Raw genomic sequence first — 15,943 nt, forward strand, 5'->3', positions numbered from 1 at the left:
TTTGGTTATTAGGCCTCTATCTGGTGCAAGGATTTGCTGCAGTGACAGCTGCCAGATGCTTGTGGCTACTGTAGCAAAATCAACTCCTTGTATCAATGGTTTGTACTGGTGCAGTTACACCCACAGGGATCACAGGAAAATATTCATCACTGGGCTGAGCCATGCAACAAGAGTAAGGGATTTAGGTGCTGGTCCTGGAAAAATACGCTTTTTCTGACACCTTTTCTAAATAGTCTTCCACTTTCATAAACCATATAATCAACAGAAGAACAAAGATTGTCAGACATCATAATATTATTTAATATTGGCAACAAAAATTACCTTCCATGCAATTAGACCTCAACTTTAAATAGATTAACAGAAGACTGGTTTATTTCTGCAACACTTCAGTGTGGCTATGACAAGAGTTAAATGCTAAAGTAAACATATTCCTTATGGTTGCCTAAACTCTTTATGTTTCCAGATGTCATCAAATCCATGTTAGACCACTGTAGCTAAACCCTTCTACTTCCAGATCCAGAGGATGAACCCAGTGTGCTCCATGCCCTTATAAAGCTAAAATGGCTGGCATTAAGGAGCTAAATGCAGAAATCCTAGAACTCTGACTAGAGGTTATGCTGGTTTAAAAAAGCCAAGGAACATGACTTACAATTGTGATGAGAGCACTGCTCCATCATGTAATAAACTCACTCTACAGTTCAAAAATTATTTCTTAATATTACTATAACTGAACAATAAATTTATTTATATTTTCAGCTTCTGGGGGCCACTGGATATGTAATGAACTGCATGCAGCAGAACACCATCCTGAGATTTATGTGCTCAGACACTCCATTTGGTCCTATTTCACTCACAGATATGCTTCTAAGTACCAGTGTTTTGTTCCCTAAAAGGATTTTCATGTAGAAACAGGCAAAAGCCAGGGCAAATTAAATATTTGCCCATGTATAAAATCCTGTTTCTTGGTCACAGCTACTACTCTGAAATCTGTAAAGTCACCATAACAATTCCAAAGCAAGTTTATGTTTACACATTCACAGGCTGTACTTTAGGGTGTGTAAAAATCCAGCAAGTATTTGATGGTAAGTAAGAACAGAAACCTGCAGCATCAGTAACATCAGAAGAAAGAAACCCATGTTTTTTACTCCAGACCTAGCAGAAGTACACGGTGAAAGGAGATTCTTTGTTACTACTGCAAGTACATTTGTCTCACTGTTAATGCCACCTCCATTCACCAGTTCTGGCTGCTGATTTTTGTTAGATTCAACTCCCAACTTCACAGACACTGCTGTGTGTCAATGTTAGATTTGAACTGGGTACTTTTAATTTTAAGTACCATCCCAGAATACAAACTCAGAACACACACTTAGCTAAACTGGGTTTGTGGCTAAATTGCTAATGGATGCTAAGTAGCAGCCAAATCCAGCACTTCAGGAAGCCTGTGCAACAGCCCTGTAATATTAATAATAGTTTAACTTTCCTCTTAATGAAGTATGATCAATGCAAAGACAGACAGGGCCCCAAGGAAAGTCAATGAGGAAGCCCAGGCTCACGGGCAAGGACTGGAATGGCAATGGAGACCTCCAGTGGGAAGCAGGAGGGATGCAACCTGCTGGAACAAAAGTCACCAGCTAGTTCTCCAAGGTGCTTGTTTACTGAAGGAGCTCTCCACCTGTAAACCTGACACTCACATGTACAGGATAAATAATCAGTAAACAGTCCATGTTAGTTGCTTGATTTTGTTTGATATGATGAGTTGCTCTAAAGCATCTCGGGACCGATCTGAAAAAGAACAAAGGAATTTCTTGTTACTCATTCAGAATATAAAGGTGGTATTTGGACTAGGCACACATCACAGTAAAGGAATTCTACATCTCTATACTACTTTTGCTGTCACAATACCACACTTCAGACACATCTACAGGAATCCAAACCCTCTTAGTTCTTTTTCCAATCACCTAACTGTAAAGCATCACCAACCAACGGAAGTTAAAACACTCACAGGCTGTCCTACTCCATTCCACTGTTTCTTGAATGGATGCTGTTCCACACTTTTGGAATAGAGTAGGGGTTTAAGATGCTAATATTTTTCTGAAGTCTTTGGGTCTTCATCAGCATGTTGATGGGGAAAAAAACCCCATGATTTCCAAACAAACAAAAAAAAAAATCACCTCTCTGAAGGCTGCTGCCACATTTCAAAGCAAAACTCTCACCTTGCTTTGAAAATCTCAGTGTACGATGATTATTTTATCCAGAAAGTTATTATTTGTTTGGGATTACTTATGGAGTACAGTGTGCTTTTCAGAAAGCACTTGATTAGCAAGTAATTATCTTCTTGTGATGAGACCTACCTGTTATCAGTGGGCATCCATGGAACAGGAAAATGTGTATCTTGGGACAACAAGTAAGGACGGCTTCCACAGCGATGTCTGTCAGATTCACACAGCGCTCCATGTGGATCTCCTGTTAGGAAAACAGGAATGACAACAGCCTGTCAGAGCAGCCAAAGTTTTAGAGGCAAAGCTTTCCTTTGCCCAACCCATTTCAGAGATCCCCAACCAGAAGGAATTATAGCATTGACCTCATATGTGGTCCTGTGCAGAGCAGGAAAATACCCTAAGGAAAAATAAGACATCTTTTCTGTAAAGAGTCTAAACTAAAAACATAAAGTCTAAGAGCCTGAGATGAGAGATGTGGGACTCCAGGCAGCTCTTCAAAATGCTCTTTATTGTATAGGAGATGTTACATCAGTCTCAGGTTGTGGGTAATAGAGCCTACAGCTGCCAGCTACAGCTATAGGCAAGCCTCAAGCCACTTTAGTTCTGGTTACAATGTGTTATAGATTTTTCTTTGCTGAGCATCTTAATACATAACAACCAATCAGCATCATTCACAATATCTTTACTATTACCTATAGCCTATCACAATTACTATCATTTGTTACCCTGATTTTTCAAGATGTTCTAAGCCTTCTGATGTTTACATTCTTGTAATGAACTTTCTCACACACTTTATGTAAATAACTCATTGTTTTCCCTTCTTTTATGGAGGAGGAGAAATTTGATGGACTGTTGGTTTGTCCAGGGTCGTTGGATAGGTGGCACTTTCACCCTCCAATCCACTGTCACTTTTGAAAATCTATAAATATTGGAGTCAGAAAATAACAAGTCCCTTTTTACCTTGGAAAGAGCAGCGAGTCCGCATTGTGTTGTTCTGTGTCCTATAGTGACAATCATTACCCTATTACAGTCATTCCTATCCAGCCACATGAGCTAGTATGTTACAGTTTAAGCTTTAAGCTGTTTTTCTGTTTTCTTGCAGTGGAAAATTCTTACATCTTTTTTCTCCTTGCCACACTGGCATGTTTGTTTACCTATGGTATCTTTCCTCTTTTCCTAAGACCTATTTCTGCTTGGTAAAAACATCTTTTTTGTTTGTGGTCAACATATCCTTTGCTCTAGCCATAAAACCTCCTTCCAGCTAGACTTAACCTTTGCTTTCTTAGCTGTCCAGTAACGACTGGCTCAATAATTTTCAATTTAGACATCCATTTTTCTTCTATTTCAAAATGTGCTTCCATCTCTATTCTGTTCTCAGGTTCTACATTCAGAGAGCTTTCTGCCAAGCATACATATCTGTGAAACTTTGATCTTTTCCAACATCAAAGGTGAATTTTCCCAACACTCACACAGCACTCAAGACATCTGAGTAAACTCTTCAAGGAGACTCCATGGTGTTTGAGTCCCATCACTTTGACTATGACATTCTCCTACCAATTGGTTGTCCAGGAGAACAGAACCCAAACTAAATTCTGGTGTTTCCCAAATTTTCCCAAAACAGCCTCTGCTGAAGTTTCTGGTATCTCTATTTATCTACACGGCTCCTAAAAGAAATCAGAGAACTTGTTCAAGATCAGACTAAACCCTGCTCTTTTCTTAATTTCTCTGCAGCTGTACAACTACTGCCTCTTGTACATGCGAGAAAAAGATGAAAAGCAGAATAAAGCAGGTTATTACCAACTTTTTTCTCTGCCTCTGAATTGCCTTGCCTATCAATAAATATAACATATAAGAAGAAATGCAGAAAAAAGACCATCAAATCTAGTGAAAGTAGGATTTGGTAAAATATACTTTGGAGAGTGTAGGATAAAAGAAAAAAAACCATTGTCTTATTGCAAAGTCTTTTCAATTTATAAACTCCAAGGATCTTGAAAGAGGACAGAAATTAAAGTCAGTCAGTAAAACCCCTCCCTCCTAAGTAATGCTGTTGATAATAGTAATTATACTTTTTAAATGTAGGTATTTTCTTTTGTTCAGCCCTTTGTTATTAGGTTAAGTCAGTTACCTTTAAATTCTTTGAACATCTTCCACTCACTAGTGCTACAACGCCATCATCTGTTACCTGAGGGAAAAACCACAATGGATTAAAGCTCAACTTGTTCAAGCACAGCTATTTAGATGCAAAAATCATATTAATTTATTCACTCCCTGCAGTCAGTGAACACACTTAATGCTACAGTATTTTCCTCCCAGCTAAACTAGTAGAGAAAATTATCCAAGGTGGGTTTTTTCACTCTATCAAATACTGTTTCATCTTCCTGCCACCTGATCCAGCCTGGCTTTCTGCAAGGATACTTCCAACTGTGTAACTGTTATTTCTGCAGCTTCCTTCTCTCATTTAACAGTGGGTACACTAATATGGTCAGAGCATAGCACTTGAAATTTACAGGTTTAAAAACCATTTCTGCTCTACCTAGTCCAATTTGGGTTGGGGAAAAAAGTAATCATAGCAGAAAAGTTTTTAAAAAAGTGTAAACAGTAGTTTCTGAAGAAGCTTTTACCTCATTTAAAATACACACAGGGAAACAGCTATTTTCCATAAAGAAAGAGAGGCAAGGAAATAAAGCAATGAAGTAAGTCTGGAGAAATAAGAGTTAAAATGGCAACAAATAAAAAATACCAAATGAAATATTAAGACTTTTTTGATACCCTACTTCTGGAAAAATCAAAAGAAGAATAGCATCTAAAATAAGAACCTCCTACATGATTTCCAGACTGACATTTCATTGTGAATGCTCAGTACTGGACTCACATTCAACATAATTCCTCACCATCAGTGTCAACTGAACGCTACACTTACTGCAAAAAACCTTTCCCTCGCTTCATTATCTCCCTGTAATTATGAAATATGTTACAGGATTGCTTTTGCAGCTTGTCTCCCCCTCCTCATGCTAAACACTGTTGTTAAATCTTCTTCCCTGCCATTTCTGACACTTAAAATGTCATTCTTTCAGTGTTGACTCTGTAATATAACTCTGACAAGCACAATCACTCCTAAAATATCATTTAATTATGGAGTGTTTACTCCTACTAGGGGCTTGTATTGTTTGACATCCTAGACTATTTTAGTTTGTCCTAAATGAAAGCAGCCAATAATCTGTCCAAGATACTACCTGCTTTAAATTGAATATTTTGGGTTACTTTACAACTTAAGAAAATTATTGTAGTAAATAATATGCTAAAAAAACCTCCAAGGTAGATTTTAACAAAAGTTTATCTCTAGTTCACCATACATGCTCTAATACCAAAACATGTATTTTTCCTGTCACTACTAAGCAAAATATACCTTTCCTTTTCCTTAAGAGGCAGAAACTAGAAATAAACTATGGTCCTAAATCTTGTCAAGAGTAAAGGTACAACAATCCCCTTTGAACTTTATCATGACAATCTCAAAAAAGAAACAAACAAAAGTCAATTGGCCAAGTGCCACTGTAGCTACCTGAGTAGATGAGAAGTCCACACTGTGAAGAAATTTGCAGTTTGCTCCCAGTGCCTGCAGAGATGCATCCATGATGCCTGAGCAGCTGCCCAAGTTGACTATTTGCAGGAATTGGCAGTTGAGTGCCAGAGCCAGAACTCCACTGTCAGTTAGATCACAGCACCTTTTGAAAGAGGCTTCACGCAGGTAGGGACAGGACAAGGCCAGTGCTATGACTCCTGCCAAAGAAACAACACTTGAAAGAGTTATTCACTCTCTAACATAGCCACCATGCTGAGTCCAAAGGCTCTGAACAGGTTTTGAGGAAGGAATAATTAAGATAAAGTGGAAAACACGTTGAGCATAGCATGGTTTTAGCAGAAATCTAGCAGGAGAGTAACCTGATAGCTCTCTCCTAAGATAATTAGTGCTCTAGGCCTGAAATTCACACCACTGGAGAGACTTTTAATTAGTACTGGGGTAGCACTGGGGACTTCTTTTTTAAGCAATATTTACCCTAGATATATTCTTTGCAATTTATTCCACTCTAACAAGAAAAATAAGGCAGCAATAAGATCCCAGTTGTCTGTGCACAGATAACACACCTTCTGAAGTAATTCCAAATCTGTTCTCCTTGCAAGAATTTAAGTTGATTTTTTTCAGCTGCTTGCAGTTATAAAGCTGCAATAATGCATTGTCTGAAATATCACAGTCTCGGAGGTCCAGAGACTCCACAGCAGGGTGCAACACCTGAAATGAAAACCCACAGTTCAGTCAATCTCTGCTTTGCCATCAAACATGTGCATTTTTACAGCAAATACTTGGAATATTACACATCACATCCAAGTTTGCAGTAGAGGATGGGGTTACTGTGGTGGTGTTCACGGGGGTTCCAGGATGAGGGAAGAGATGAGAATCTTGACTCCATGTTTCAGAAGGCAGATTTATTATTTTATGATTTATATTATATTAAAAGGAAATTATACACAAAGACTACACTAAAATAATAGAAGAAAGGATTTCATCAGAAAGCTAGCAAAGGAATAGAAAGGAATGGGATGATAATAAAATCTTGTGACTGACCAGAGTGTGACACAGCTGGACTGTGATTGGCCATTAATTAAAAACAACATGAGACCAATCACAGATGCACCTGTTGCATTCCACAGCAGCAGATAATCATTGTTTACATTTCATTTCTGAGGCCTCTCAGCTTCTCAGGAGAAAAGATCCTAGCAAAAGGATTTTTCATGAAATATGTCTGTGACAGGGTTACCAGTCCCAGGAACTAAAACCCAAAGAAAATCTGGTCCATTTGTGCAACAGTTCAGCTCCTACAGCACAAACTGTTTCTGTGACATATGGAACAGGAACACATTAATACTGCCACTTAAACAATGGAAATACAATCTTGGTGGTTCACTTGCTACATGTGTACCCAGGACAATGCCCTCACACTTGCAAGCAAAACTTTGGGGCAGAAATCTGCAATGAAAAACAAAAAATACTGACTTTGATCAAAACTTCAACCTGCATAACAGAGAAGAGTGATATTTAAAAGGAATTTCCCCCCAAAATATTTTTTCACCCATACACACTCTTTTGCTCATAAACAGGCACCCTCATTACCTACCATACCATGAAGAGATACCAAATCCTCATTAAATGGGATCTTTCACTCCCACAAGACCCAGACTGGAATTTTTGGAAATCTTTCCCAAGAGAACATTTATAAAAGTTAGACCCAAAGCAGTGGAAGGCAACAGATTTTAGTAACAACAGCCAGATACTCCCTTCAGCTTGTCACTCCCAGGGATAGAAACAAATTTCCATAAACTAGCAAAGATAACAGCACAGCTGAAAGGCTTGTTAAAGGCCTATTCCTCCTGTTGTTCACTCTAACCATGTACAATAAAGACACTACAAGGCAAATTGGCTGTTTTGCAAGTATATAAGATTTTGAGATAGACAAAGGTTTGTCTGGATGCAGCACACAAAAAAAAAGACATTTAAAAATACAGGTTTATATTTTGTGGACACTTGCTGAATGACTTTATAAAACTTTATGGTAAAAGGGATTTAGAATAAGGAGTTTGGCTTGCATGTGGATGGCTGCTCCAAGCAAAATGCAGAGTAAGGGGGGAAAAAATGCATGGTAACACAAATTTGGACAAGAACACAGAGGTGAGAGATTAAACAGAAGTACACACAAAAGTTCTGATTAACGATTTCAACTGAAATTTAACTTCAAGCAAAATTCTTTAAAAATACCCTTGAAAAACAGAGGAAAGACATGAAGGACATGAATAAATGGGATACAGCTAGCAAAGAAAGCTAAGGTATAATATGCCCAGGGAAAATGATGACAACAAAGGATATAATTGCAGAAAATTGCAAGAACAGAGAAAGGAAAACACATGAAAAAAGAACCAGAGCAGAATTTCCTAGGGTCACATGGAAAATAGGCTCCAAGAGAAGGCACTGAGGAACTGCTGAATGAAGACAAATACAGAGGAGACTTCAGAAAGAGACAGCAGAAATATCTGTAAATCAAGGTCTCTAGTTTATTTCCAGGCTAAAAATATCCTGATGGATTTTGTGCATTCATACACACAATCACATGGCTTTAATTATATCATCTATTATGATGTTTTGAAATTATTCCTTACTGAAAAGCTAGCCTAAACCAGATTTTATGCAGTCAATTTTTCCAAAGAACTTGATTTTCACTCAAACACCTAATTTGTGTAAGCACAAAATCATTTTATCTGAAGCTAAATTGTTCTGTTTGTAAGTTTTCCACATTACTTCTGCCTCTACTCTTGGCTCTTTCTCATGACTCTGAGAAACTGAGAATATTTGTCTCTTGAGTTCCAGGTCTAAGCAGGAATGCACAGGGAGTTGTTAATTTTCTGTTTCACCAAGGCCAACCTTTGGCTTCCTTCAATTCTCACGCCTCCCTTTGAGGCTGAACAAGATTACACTAAACAGATACAAAACAGATGTGCCCCTGAATTTACAGCTGAAGAAATGTCTTTAACTGGTGTCATACTGAAACACTGACACACATCAGCGTGCAAAAGGGACGGGATAATTTGAACTATTGATTCCTAGCTCTGCCATCATTATATTTCAAGGAATCAAAATTTAAATTAATTATATGGGGATTGTGTGCTTAGTGTCAATAGAGTTCTACCAAAAGAACTCTAACAAGCTGCTGAAATCCTTTATATAATATATATATAATAAATTATGCATGAGTATCTTGAAACACACATCACTCAGGAACAGACTGGTGTGCAGGAGAGACTGATTTCCTCTCCCAAAACAGACAGTATGGATTCTTACCTCACTGATATTTTCATCAGTTATTTGCCCTTGCCTACTCATTAATTTGATCAGTTTATCTTTTATATTGGGTGGCAATGACTTAATATCTGCAGAGTATCTGGAAAGGTTCTTTGTCAAACACTGAAGGCATCTGAAATAAAAGAAAGTGACAATACAGTCAAAAAGAGGCATTACATGGTAGAACTAGAACAATCAATCCATATTTTGTCATCTTCTGCACTCAGCTATGGCTCCCTCACACCTTACCAGTTCCAGCTGTTCCATGTTATCACTGATTCAGCTGTTGCCCTTTGGGGTCAAGCTGATCCTTCTGTGAACTGTTCCCTAAGCAGCAGAAAGCAAAAACCAGCCCCTCAACCATTTCCTTCTGTGCCTTCCTCAAGCTGTCTCTGAAATTTGCAGTTGCAGTGTGAGCTGTGAGTTGTCTGATCTGAATGAAAATCCCCTTGACTTGAACTCTGAGGACACAGCAACAACACTGCCAGGACAAGTGGCTGAGTGCAGGGGGCAGCAGCAGCCTGGAGTAATGCCAAATTTAATTCAGCATATAACCACAGCTCTGGAGTCCCTACAGGTAACTGGATTTGCAGCAAAACTTTGTCTGGCATCAGAATGCCACCAAACTGCAGGAAATAAAACTCACACCAAATAATAACTTCAAAGACGTCAAAATATTAATGCTTTATAATCTGAAGGGTAGCACAGTCTTAAGGCAGGAAAGAAGCAAGATTTCCAGCATGGAAGCACATTTAAAAAATGCACTGAAGTTCATACAGTGTAGGACAATCACCTCTAGCAGGTCACTGCAAGGACACTGAGTGGAGGAGACATTTCAAGCAGAACCTGGGCCTTGCCTGCAGACACCAGGACCACCTTTAACTCATTCCTGCAGAGATGTGCAAGAACCTCAGTGACTGCTGGATGAACTCCTGACTGATCAACAGAGAAGCCTGTACCAAGCTCTGTCTCAGGACATAGAGGTTACACCATCCACATTCTTTGTTTAGAGATTAAGCACTTTATCTACATACAACATTCCTCTACTAGACTGCAGAAATTATGAATAGTTGTTTACCTCCTAAAGAAATATCTCATCAAAGATAATAAACACATCATTTATTGTCACCTCTGAAGACCATAGATGTGAACCTGCTCACAAGCAGGATCTGTGCAACATGGTGAGCAGAAAGCAGGGGCTTGTCTCACTAATGCACCTCCAAAAGGGACCTCTAAATCCAAACCAACTGCTTAGTTCAAATCTAGAGAAAATTCTCCAAACCCAACCCAGATACATTGAAATCAATTTGAGCTATGCCAACTCTTACAATGACATATTAAATTTACCTTGAATGGTTAAGATAAGTCACCTTCTTCTCAAAAAGCTGTTTACTATTTTGATAGCACAATACTGACCTGCAGTTTACACAATTAATCATTTAAATGATAAAAGTTTTCACAGTAATTCTACTTTATAGGAAACTATAAAACACTTATTGGCTACACCATGGCAACTATAATCTTATCAGGAGTGCTTTAAGGTACAAATAACAATCTAACTGTGCTCTTTGCTACATATTCTTCTTTTATCTTTCAAATGAAATATTTTATTCCTGTGCAGTTTCTAACTTCCTCCAGAACACAAAGGAATTTAACATAGATAGATAGATAATGCAGAGAATAGAAACACTCAGTTCCTCTTCAGAGTTGCAAGAGTGAGCTTAAAGACCAACCAGCAAATTACATAAAATAATAAAAAAGAAGACACACAGGATGCTAAATGTAGCTGCAACCAGTGGGTAAACAGACAATATGTGCTTTTGTGCAGAAGATATGTAACAAGAAGCAACTGTGCATGCCCTCAGAAAAGTTCAAGGCAAAGTCACCCTTTGCAATGCTGGGGACACTTGGTGACCACCAGAGACCCCTTCAGACCCTCTAGGACCACAATGTTATAAATGAGAAGCTTGACTAGGCCAATATTCAAGCAGCAATCAATTTATTAATTAATATGGTAAAGTATGAGCAATACAGTGCTGGGTACAGTGGGGGAAGTTTTCCCTCCAACTGCTCACCGATAGTTACAGGTATTTATAGGGGTACTCATCAGCTTTCTCAGCAGTTTCTATTCCCAATTTTTACATCACAATTCTGTACACTATTGTGATTTAGTCTTCTCAGGATGTACATCCTGAAAAGAGTATCCCAGCTGGTGGGCTCCAGCTTCCAGATGTGAGTCCAACTTCTAATTGCAAGGACTATAAATCCCATAACAGTGATGTCCAGCTTCCCTTGGTCGAAACTATAAACCCTTGAGTTGATGTTAATCTTCTTTTCTCAAGCTGCTTTTCACTGTTTTGTTAAGGTGTGAAATAAGCATGTTTCCTTTTTATATATTCTAAAGCTATAGTTTCAAAGATCCTTACTACAAGCAATATTCTAAAATTATACTTCAAAAGGTTATGATTGCAAAACTCTTTATGGCTTACCTACAAGCAGAAAGTTCCTGTCAAAAAGCAACATCTTAAAACTAATTCAAATCAACTTAAGGCTTATAAAAGTTAATTGTGAACAAAGGACAGATACAAAGGCTTCTTCCATGCTTTACTTTCCTCAGTTATTTATTAGAATTCGTCTTTATAACTGTCCCATGGTCGGTCTCCGCACATATTGCAATCACAAATACACACATTGCCTGTATGTACCTGACACGAAAAACAGCTTTGCATTTAACAGGACTTCCAGTGAGATGTGGATGTATGAAAATGAGTTCTAGGGTAGTGATGTTTATGTATTAGCCAGCAAGCATGCTTTAAAGAATACCTATGGAATAGACACTTGTAGAGTGTCTATAGAGCACTATGGAATAAACATCTTGTAACGTGTCACAATATACTCACTGAGAGGAAAAATCCTCCAAATGCGTCCAGTTATGCAATAAAGAATGCCTGCTTTCTAATACTTCAAATTGTGTAAGAAAATCTGTTTTCTAGCCAATTTCTGTATGAACATGGATAAAAACTCATAGCAAAACACCATTCAGTGGATTCTCAGGGGCAAGGCGAAGGCAGGGATCTTCAGCCGTCCCTGCACACCCGGATCTGTCAAGTGTCACATCCTGCTACATGCCTGCCAAACCTCGTCACCCCTGTCAGGCCCTGTCACTCCTCTCGAGGGGGCACCTCTGACGATCCCCGCCACCTCTCCCGCAGCTCCCGAGCGCCGCCGGGCCCTGCCCGCCCCGCACTCGCTGCGGCCGCTCCAGCACCGCCGCCCAAGGCCTGCCCCCCTCCCGGAGCCCCTCGCAGGGCGGGCAGGCGGCAGCGTGTCGGTGTCGGGGCGGCACTCACAGGTCCAGGAGGAGCCGGACTTCCTCGCCAGCGCCGTCCCAGCTCATGGCAGGGAGCGGGGACTGCGGCGGGGCCCGAGGAAAGCGGTGGGGAGCGGGGAGAGCGAGGAAGCCGGCCCGGCCTGGCGGTCGGTGCCGAGATGGCGGCGGCGCGCGGAGGATGACGGGAGATGTAGTCCTGATCCCGGCCCGCCTTGGGAGCGCCTCACGAAGCGGCCTGGGGCGCTGAAACACCCCGCAGCAAAAAAACCGGGCCTCTCACTCCCCATTTCCAGAAGCTGATGTAATAAGTAGCAATACGTTTGTTCATTAATAGCTAGATAATTTACATTATAAAACAATCGCTAAACAGCTCTGGTTGAGCAGGATATAATGTATACCTATGTGCAGTCACATATGGTAAAACCTTTAACTTCGTAAGAATTGCTTTGTTAACAAACCCCCCTTATAGGTATAGGAGACCCTCTGTAACTAGATACAGCTACATCTGGTAACAATTATTAACTTCGCTAGAATTGCTTGGTTTGCAAATGCCGCCCCATAGGTGTTATAGATGGACTCAAAGGAGTGAGATTTCCAATTTGAATTTATTAATTCATTGCATACAGCATAAGCAAAAGATTCAGCGCTGGGCGACAGGGGAGTCCCCGCTCCACCAACTGCCGCACCCAGTATCTCACAAGTCCCCTTTTTATACTAGTCCATTTCCGTAGGCGTGTTCTTCCCTTGGTGCATGCTCCAATTGTTGCTAGGGGGTCGTCTTCTACCCTCTGGTGGTCGCTGGATGAAGGCTTGAAGTCTTCCTCAGGCCTGTACTCTTGACCTCGGAGCTCTTGCCTTCCTTATATGGGGAATGTTTGGCTGGTTCCTATTGCTTGGTTAGCTCTTCTTAGTTCCTAAAACCTTAGCCTTTCACATGGTTAGTATTTACGCAATACATGGTTGAATTATAGCAAACAATAGTAACTTGATATATATTATTTTTAGGTTATGCGGTTATGTATTTCTTAATCATATGGTTGACTATGTATCTCTTAATCACAATCATACAGCTGACCATGTATTTCTCAATCACATGGTTGCCTACTGTGTAACGAACAAGAGGCTTTATCTGCTTCAAATATGTTTGTTCATTAATAGCTAGATAATTTACATTATAAAACAATCGCTAAACAGCTCTTGTTTAGCAGGATATAATGTATACCTATGTGCAGTCACATATGGTAAAACCTTTAACTTCGTAAGAATTGCTTTGTTTACAAACCCCCCTTATAGGTATAGGAGACCCTCTGTAACTAGATACAGCTACATCTGGTAACAATTATTGACTTTGCTAGAATTGCTTGGTTCGCAAATGCCACCCCGTAGGTATAGGAGACCCTCTGTAACTAGATACTGTCACATATGGTAACAATTATTAACCTTGCAAGAATTGCTTAGCTTGTAGAATTTAGGCTTATTGATATGCCTTATAAGGAAAGCGGCCAAAGAGGAAGACTTGGGGCCTTCATCCCACGACCACCAAAGGCAGGAAAAGACCCCCTAGCAGCCGGAGGAGCAAGCGCAGAAGACAGAGCACGTCATCCAGGGATCCGGAAGACAGAGACAATAAAAAGCGAACTTTAAGGGGAGAAAGGTGCACACCTAAGAGGAGCGGGGACTCCTGGCCGCCCAGCGCTGAACCTTGCTTGCTCTTGCTTGCATAATAATAAAGATAATTATACGATTCTTAAATTTGGTGAATTCATTTATTACATTAATAGTTCGGAGGAAGCGTTCTCTCAAGCCTGGAAGCAGTACACGGGAGGCTGGGAGCCTTCAGGCAAGGGCCACAGTGGTTTTAAGGGCTTTTTCCTCCTTGCTGCCATCAGTAGAGGCATTCCACAGAACTGGGTTTCCTGTTAGCACATCTATCTGCAGCGATAAGAGCCAGCTCTTTTGTCCTGCAATTAATTTTGCCTTTCTTTTTTGGGTTATATTTTCCGAAAAATCCCTTCCTTAGGATTTTTCCTCCTGAGAAGCTGAGAGACCTCAGGAACAAAATGTAAACAATGATTATCTGCTGCTGTGGAATGTAACAGGTGCATCTCTGATTGGTCTCATGTGGTTGTTTCTAATTAATGGCCAATCACAGTCAGCTGGCTCAGACAGAGCCCAAGCCACGAGCCTTTGTTATTCTTTCTTTCTTTTGCTATTCTTAGCTAGCCTTCTGATGAAATTCTTTCTTCTATTCTTTTAGTATAGTTTTAATATAACTTATATAATAAAATAATAAATCAAGCCTTCTGAAACATGGAGTCAGATCCTCATCTCTTCCTTCCTCCTCAGACCCCTGTGAACATGGTCACAGTCTTGGTTCTTTTTCCTTTCCTTTTTATATTCCTGCTTTGTCTTAGGCTGCAAATACAAGATGTGGCCAGGGGTGTGTATTCTATTGCCATCTGTTAGAGGTCAGGCAGTTATCTTCTGTTAAATGTGCCACCTGTTAAAACCAGGTGGGGCAGTTTTCTTCATCTCTTTCACAACCCATCCTCCCTCCAAAACATCTTCTGTTAATGGGCCATTGACAAAACCCCCTAAAGTCTGCATGACATAACTGCATGACTGATAAAATTAGATCGTCCCATTGTGAGATGCTGTGTCCATGGGGAGCAGCCAAACATTCCTACCTGGATATAATCTGAGATTTGGAACACCAGTCAGCCTTTTCCCACTGGATTCCCAGAGGAGCAGCTTTCTTCTCCCTGGATTCCCAGAGGAAGACCAGGCCACCAGGTCTACACAACCACTAGACCTTCAGAGGAATACTACACCCTTCTGCAGGATCACTGCTTCAACAGATGCTGATGCATGATGATGCTGCAAGGCCTACAAAATATATTTTATGATTGGATAATTAGAAATATCCATTAGTAGGTAATTGGATGATTCAAGTTGTACCATTATGGTGAAAGCTATAAAACCCCCTAAAGAAAAATTGCTTGTATGTGACCAGTTTGGCTGTGAGACCTCATGCACGTAATTGAATATTTATCCTCGCAATGCTATTCAGTCATCATGAGCCAATTGCTGAAACAAAGGTCAACAGGCCAAATAATTTTTGTCTGTTAAAAATGCATTTATGAACCTGGCTGAAAGAAAGCATTGGAGCCCATGCTCCATGAAATGCTTCTATAGAAGCATTTATATTCCATATAGATTTCAGTGGGTTTATACAGCATTTTTACCACCTTTCCCTCTTTCCTTTTTTTGTTAGTGTTCAATAAGCAAGTGGTTATGTCTACATTCCATCAAGCTACTATATTTTTAACCTATTGTTGATGCAGAATCAGCCAGTCTTCCTTATCTCTTACCTGCACATATTGCATCCATCTGCTTGTCTTCCTGTTTTGCCAGATTTGCTTCCTAAATTTCCTTCCCATTTTTAGCTGTTCTGTTATACTGAAATTATTGTCTTTATTTTGTTAAGTTATAGTCATGTCAATACTT

The 15,943-nt window shown here is 39.9% G+C and overlaps 1 protein-coding gene across 1 annotated transcript; it reads right to left on the minus strand.

The window, feature by feature from the left end:
* Positions 1-276: 276 nt before the first annotated feature.
* On the minus strand, positions 277-12,606 carry AMN1 (antagonist of mitotic exit network 1 homolog). The gene is made up of 7 exons (XM_063154055.1): positions 12,456-12,606; positions 9,106-9,238; positions 6,363-6,507; positions 5,779-5,996; positions 4,345-4,401; positions 2,352-2,463; positions 277-1,782 (listed from the first exon to the last, which is right to left on the minus strand). Exons 1-7 carry the CDS (start codon positions 12,500-12,502, stop codon positions 1,709-1,711), a joined length of 786 nt encoding a protein of 261 aa, XP_063010125.1. The 5' UTR covers positions 12,503-12,606; the 3' UTR covers positions 277-1,708.
* Between the last annotated feature and the right edge of the window lie 3,337 nt (positions 12,607-15,943).

The sequence above is a fragment of the Melospiza melodia genome, chromosome 4 (genome assembly GCF_035770615.1).
Source record: "Melospiza melodia melodia isolate bMelMel2 chromosome 4, bMelMel2.pri, whole genome shotgun sequence".
Classification (NCBI taxonomy): Eukaryota; Metazoa; Chordata; class Aves; order Passeriformes; family Passerellidae; genus Melospiza; species Melospiza melodia.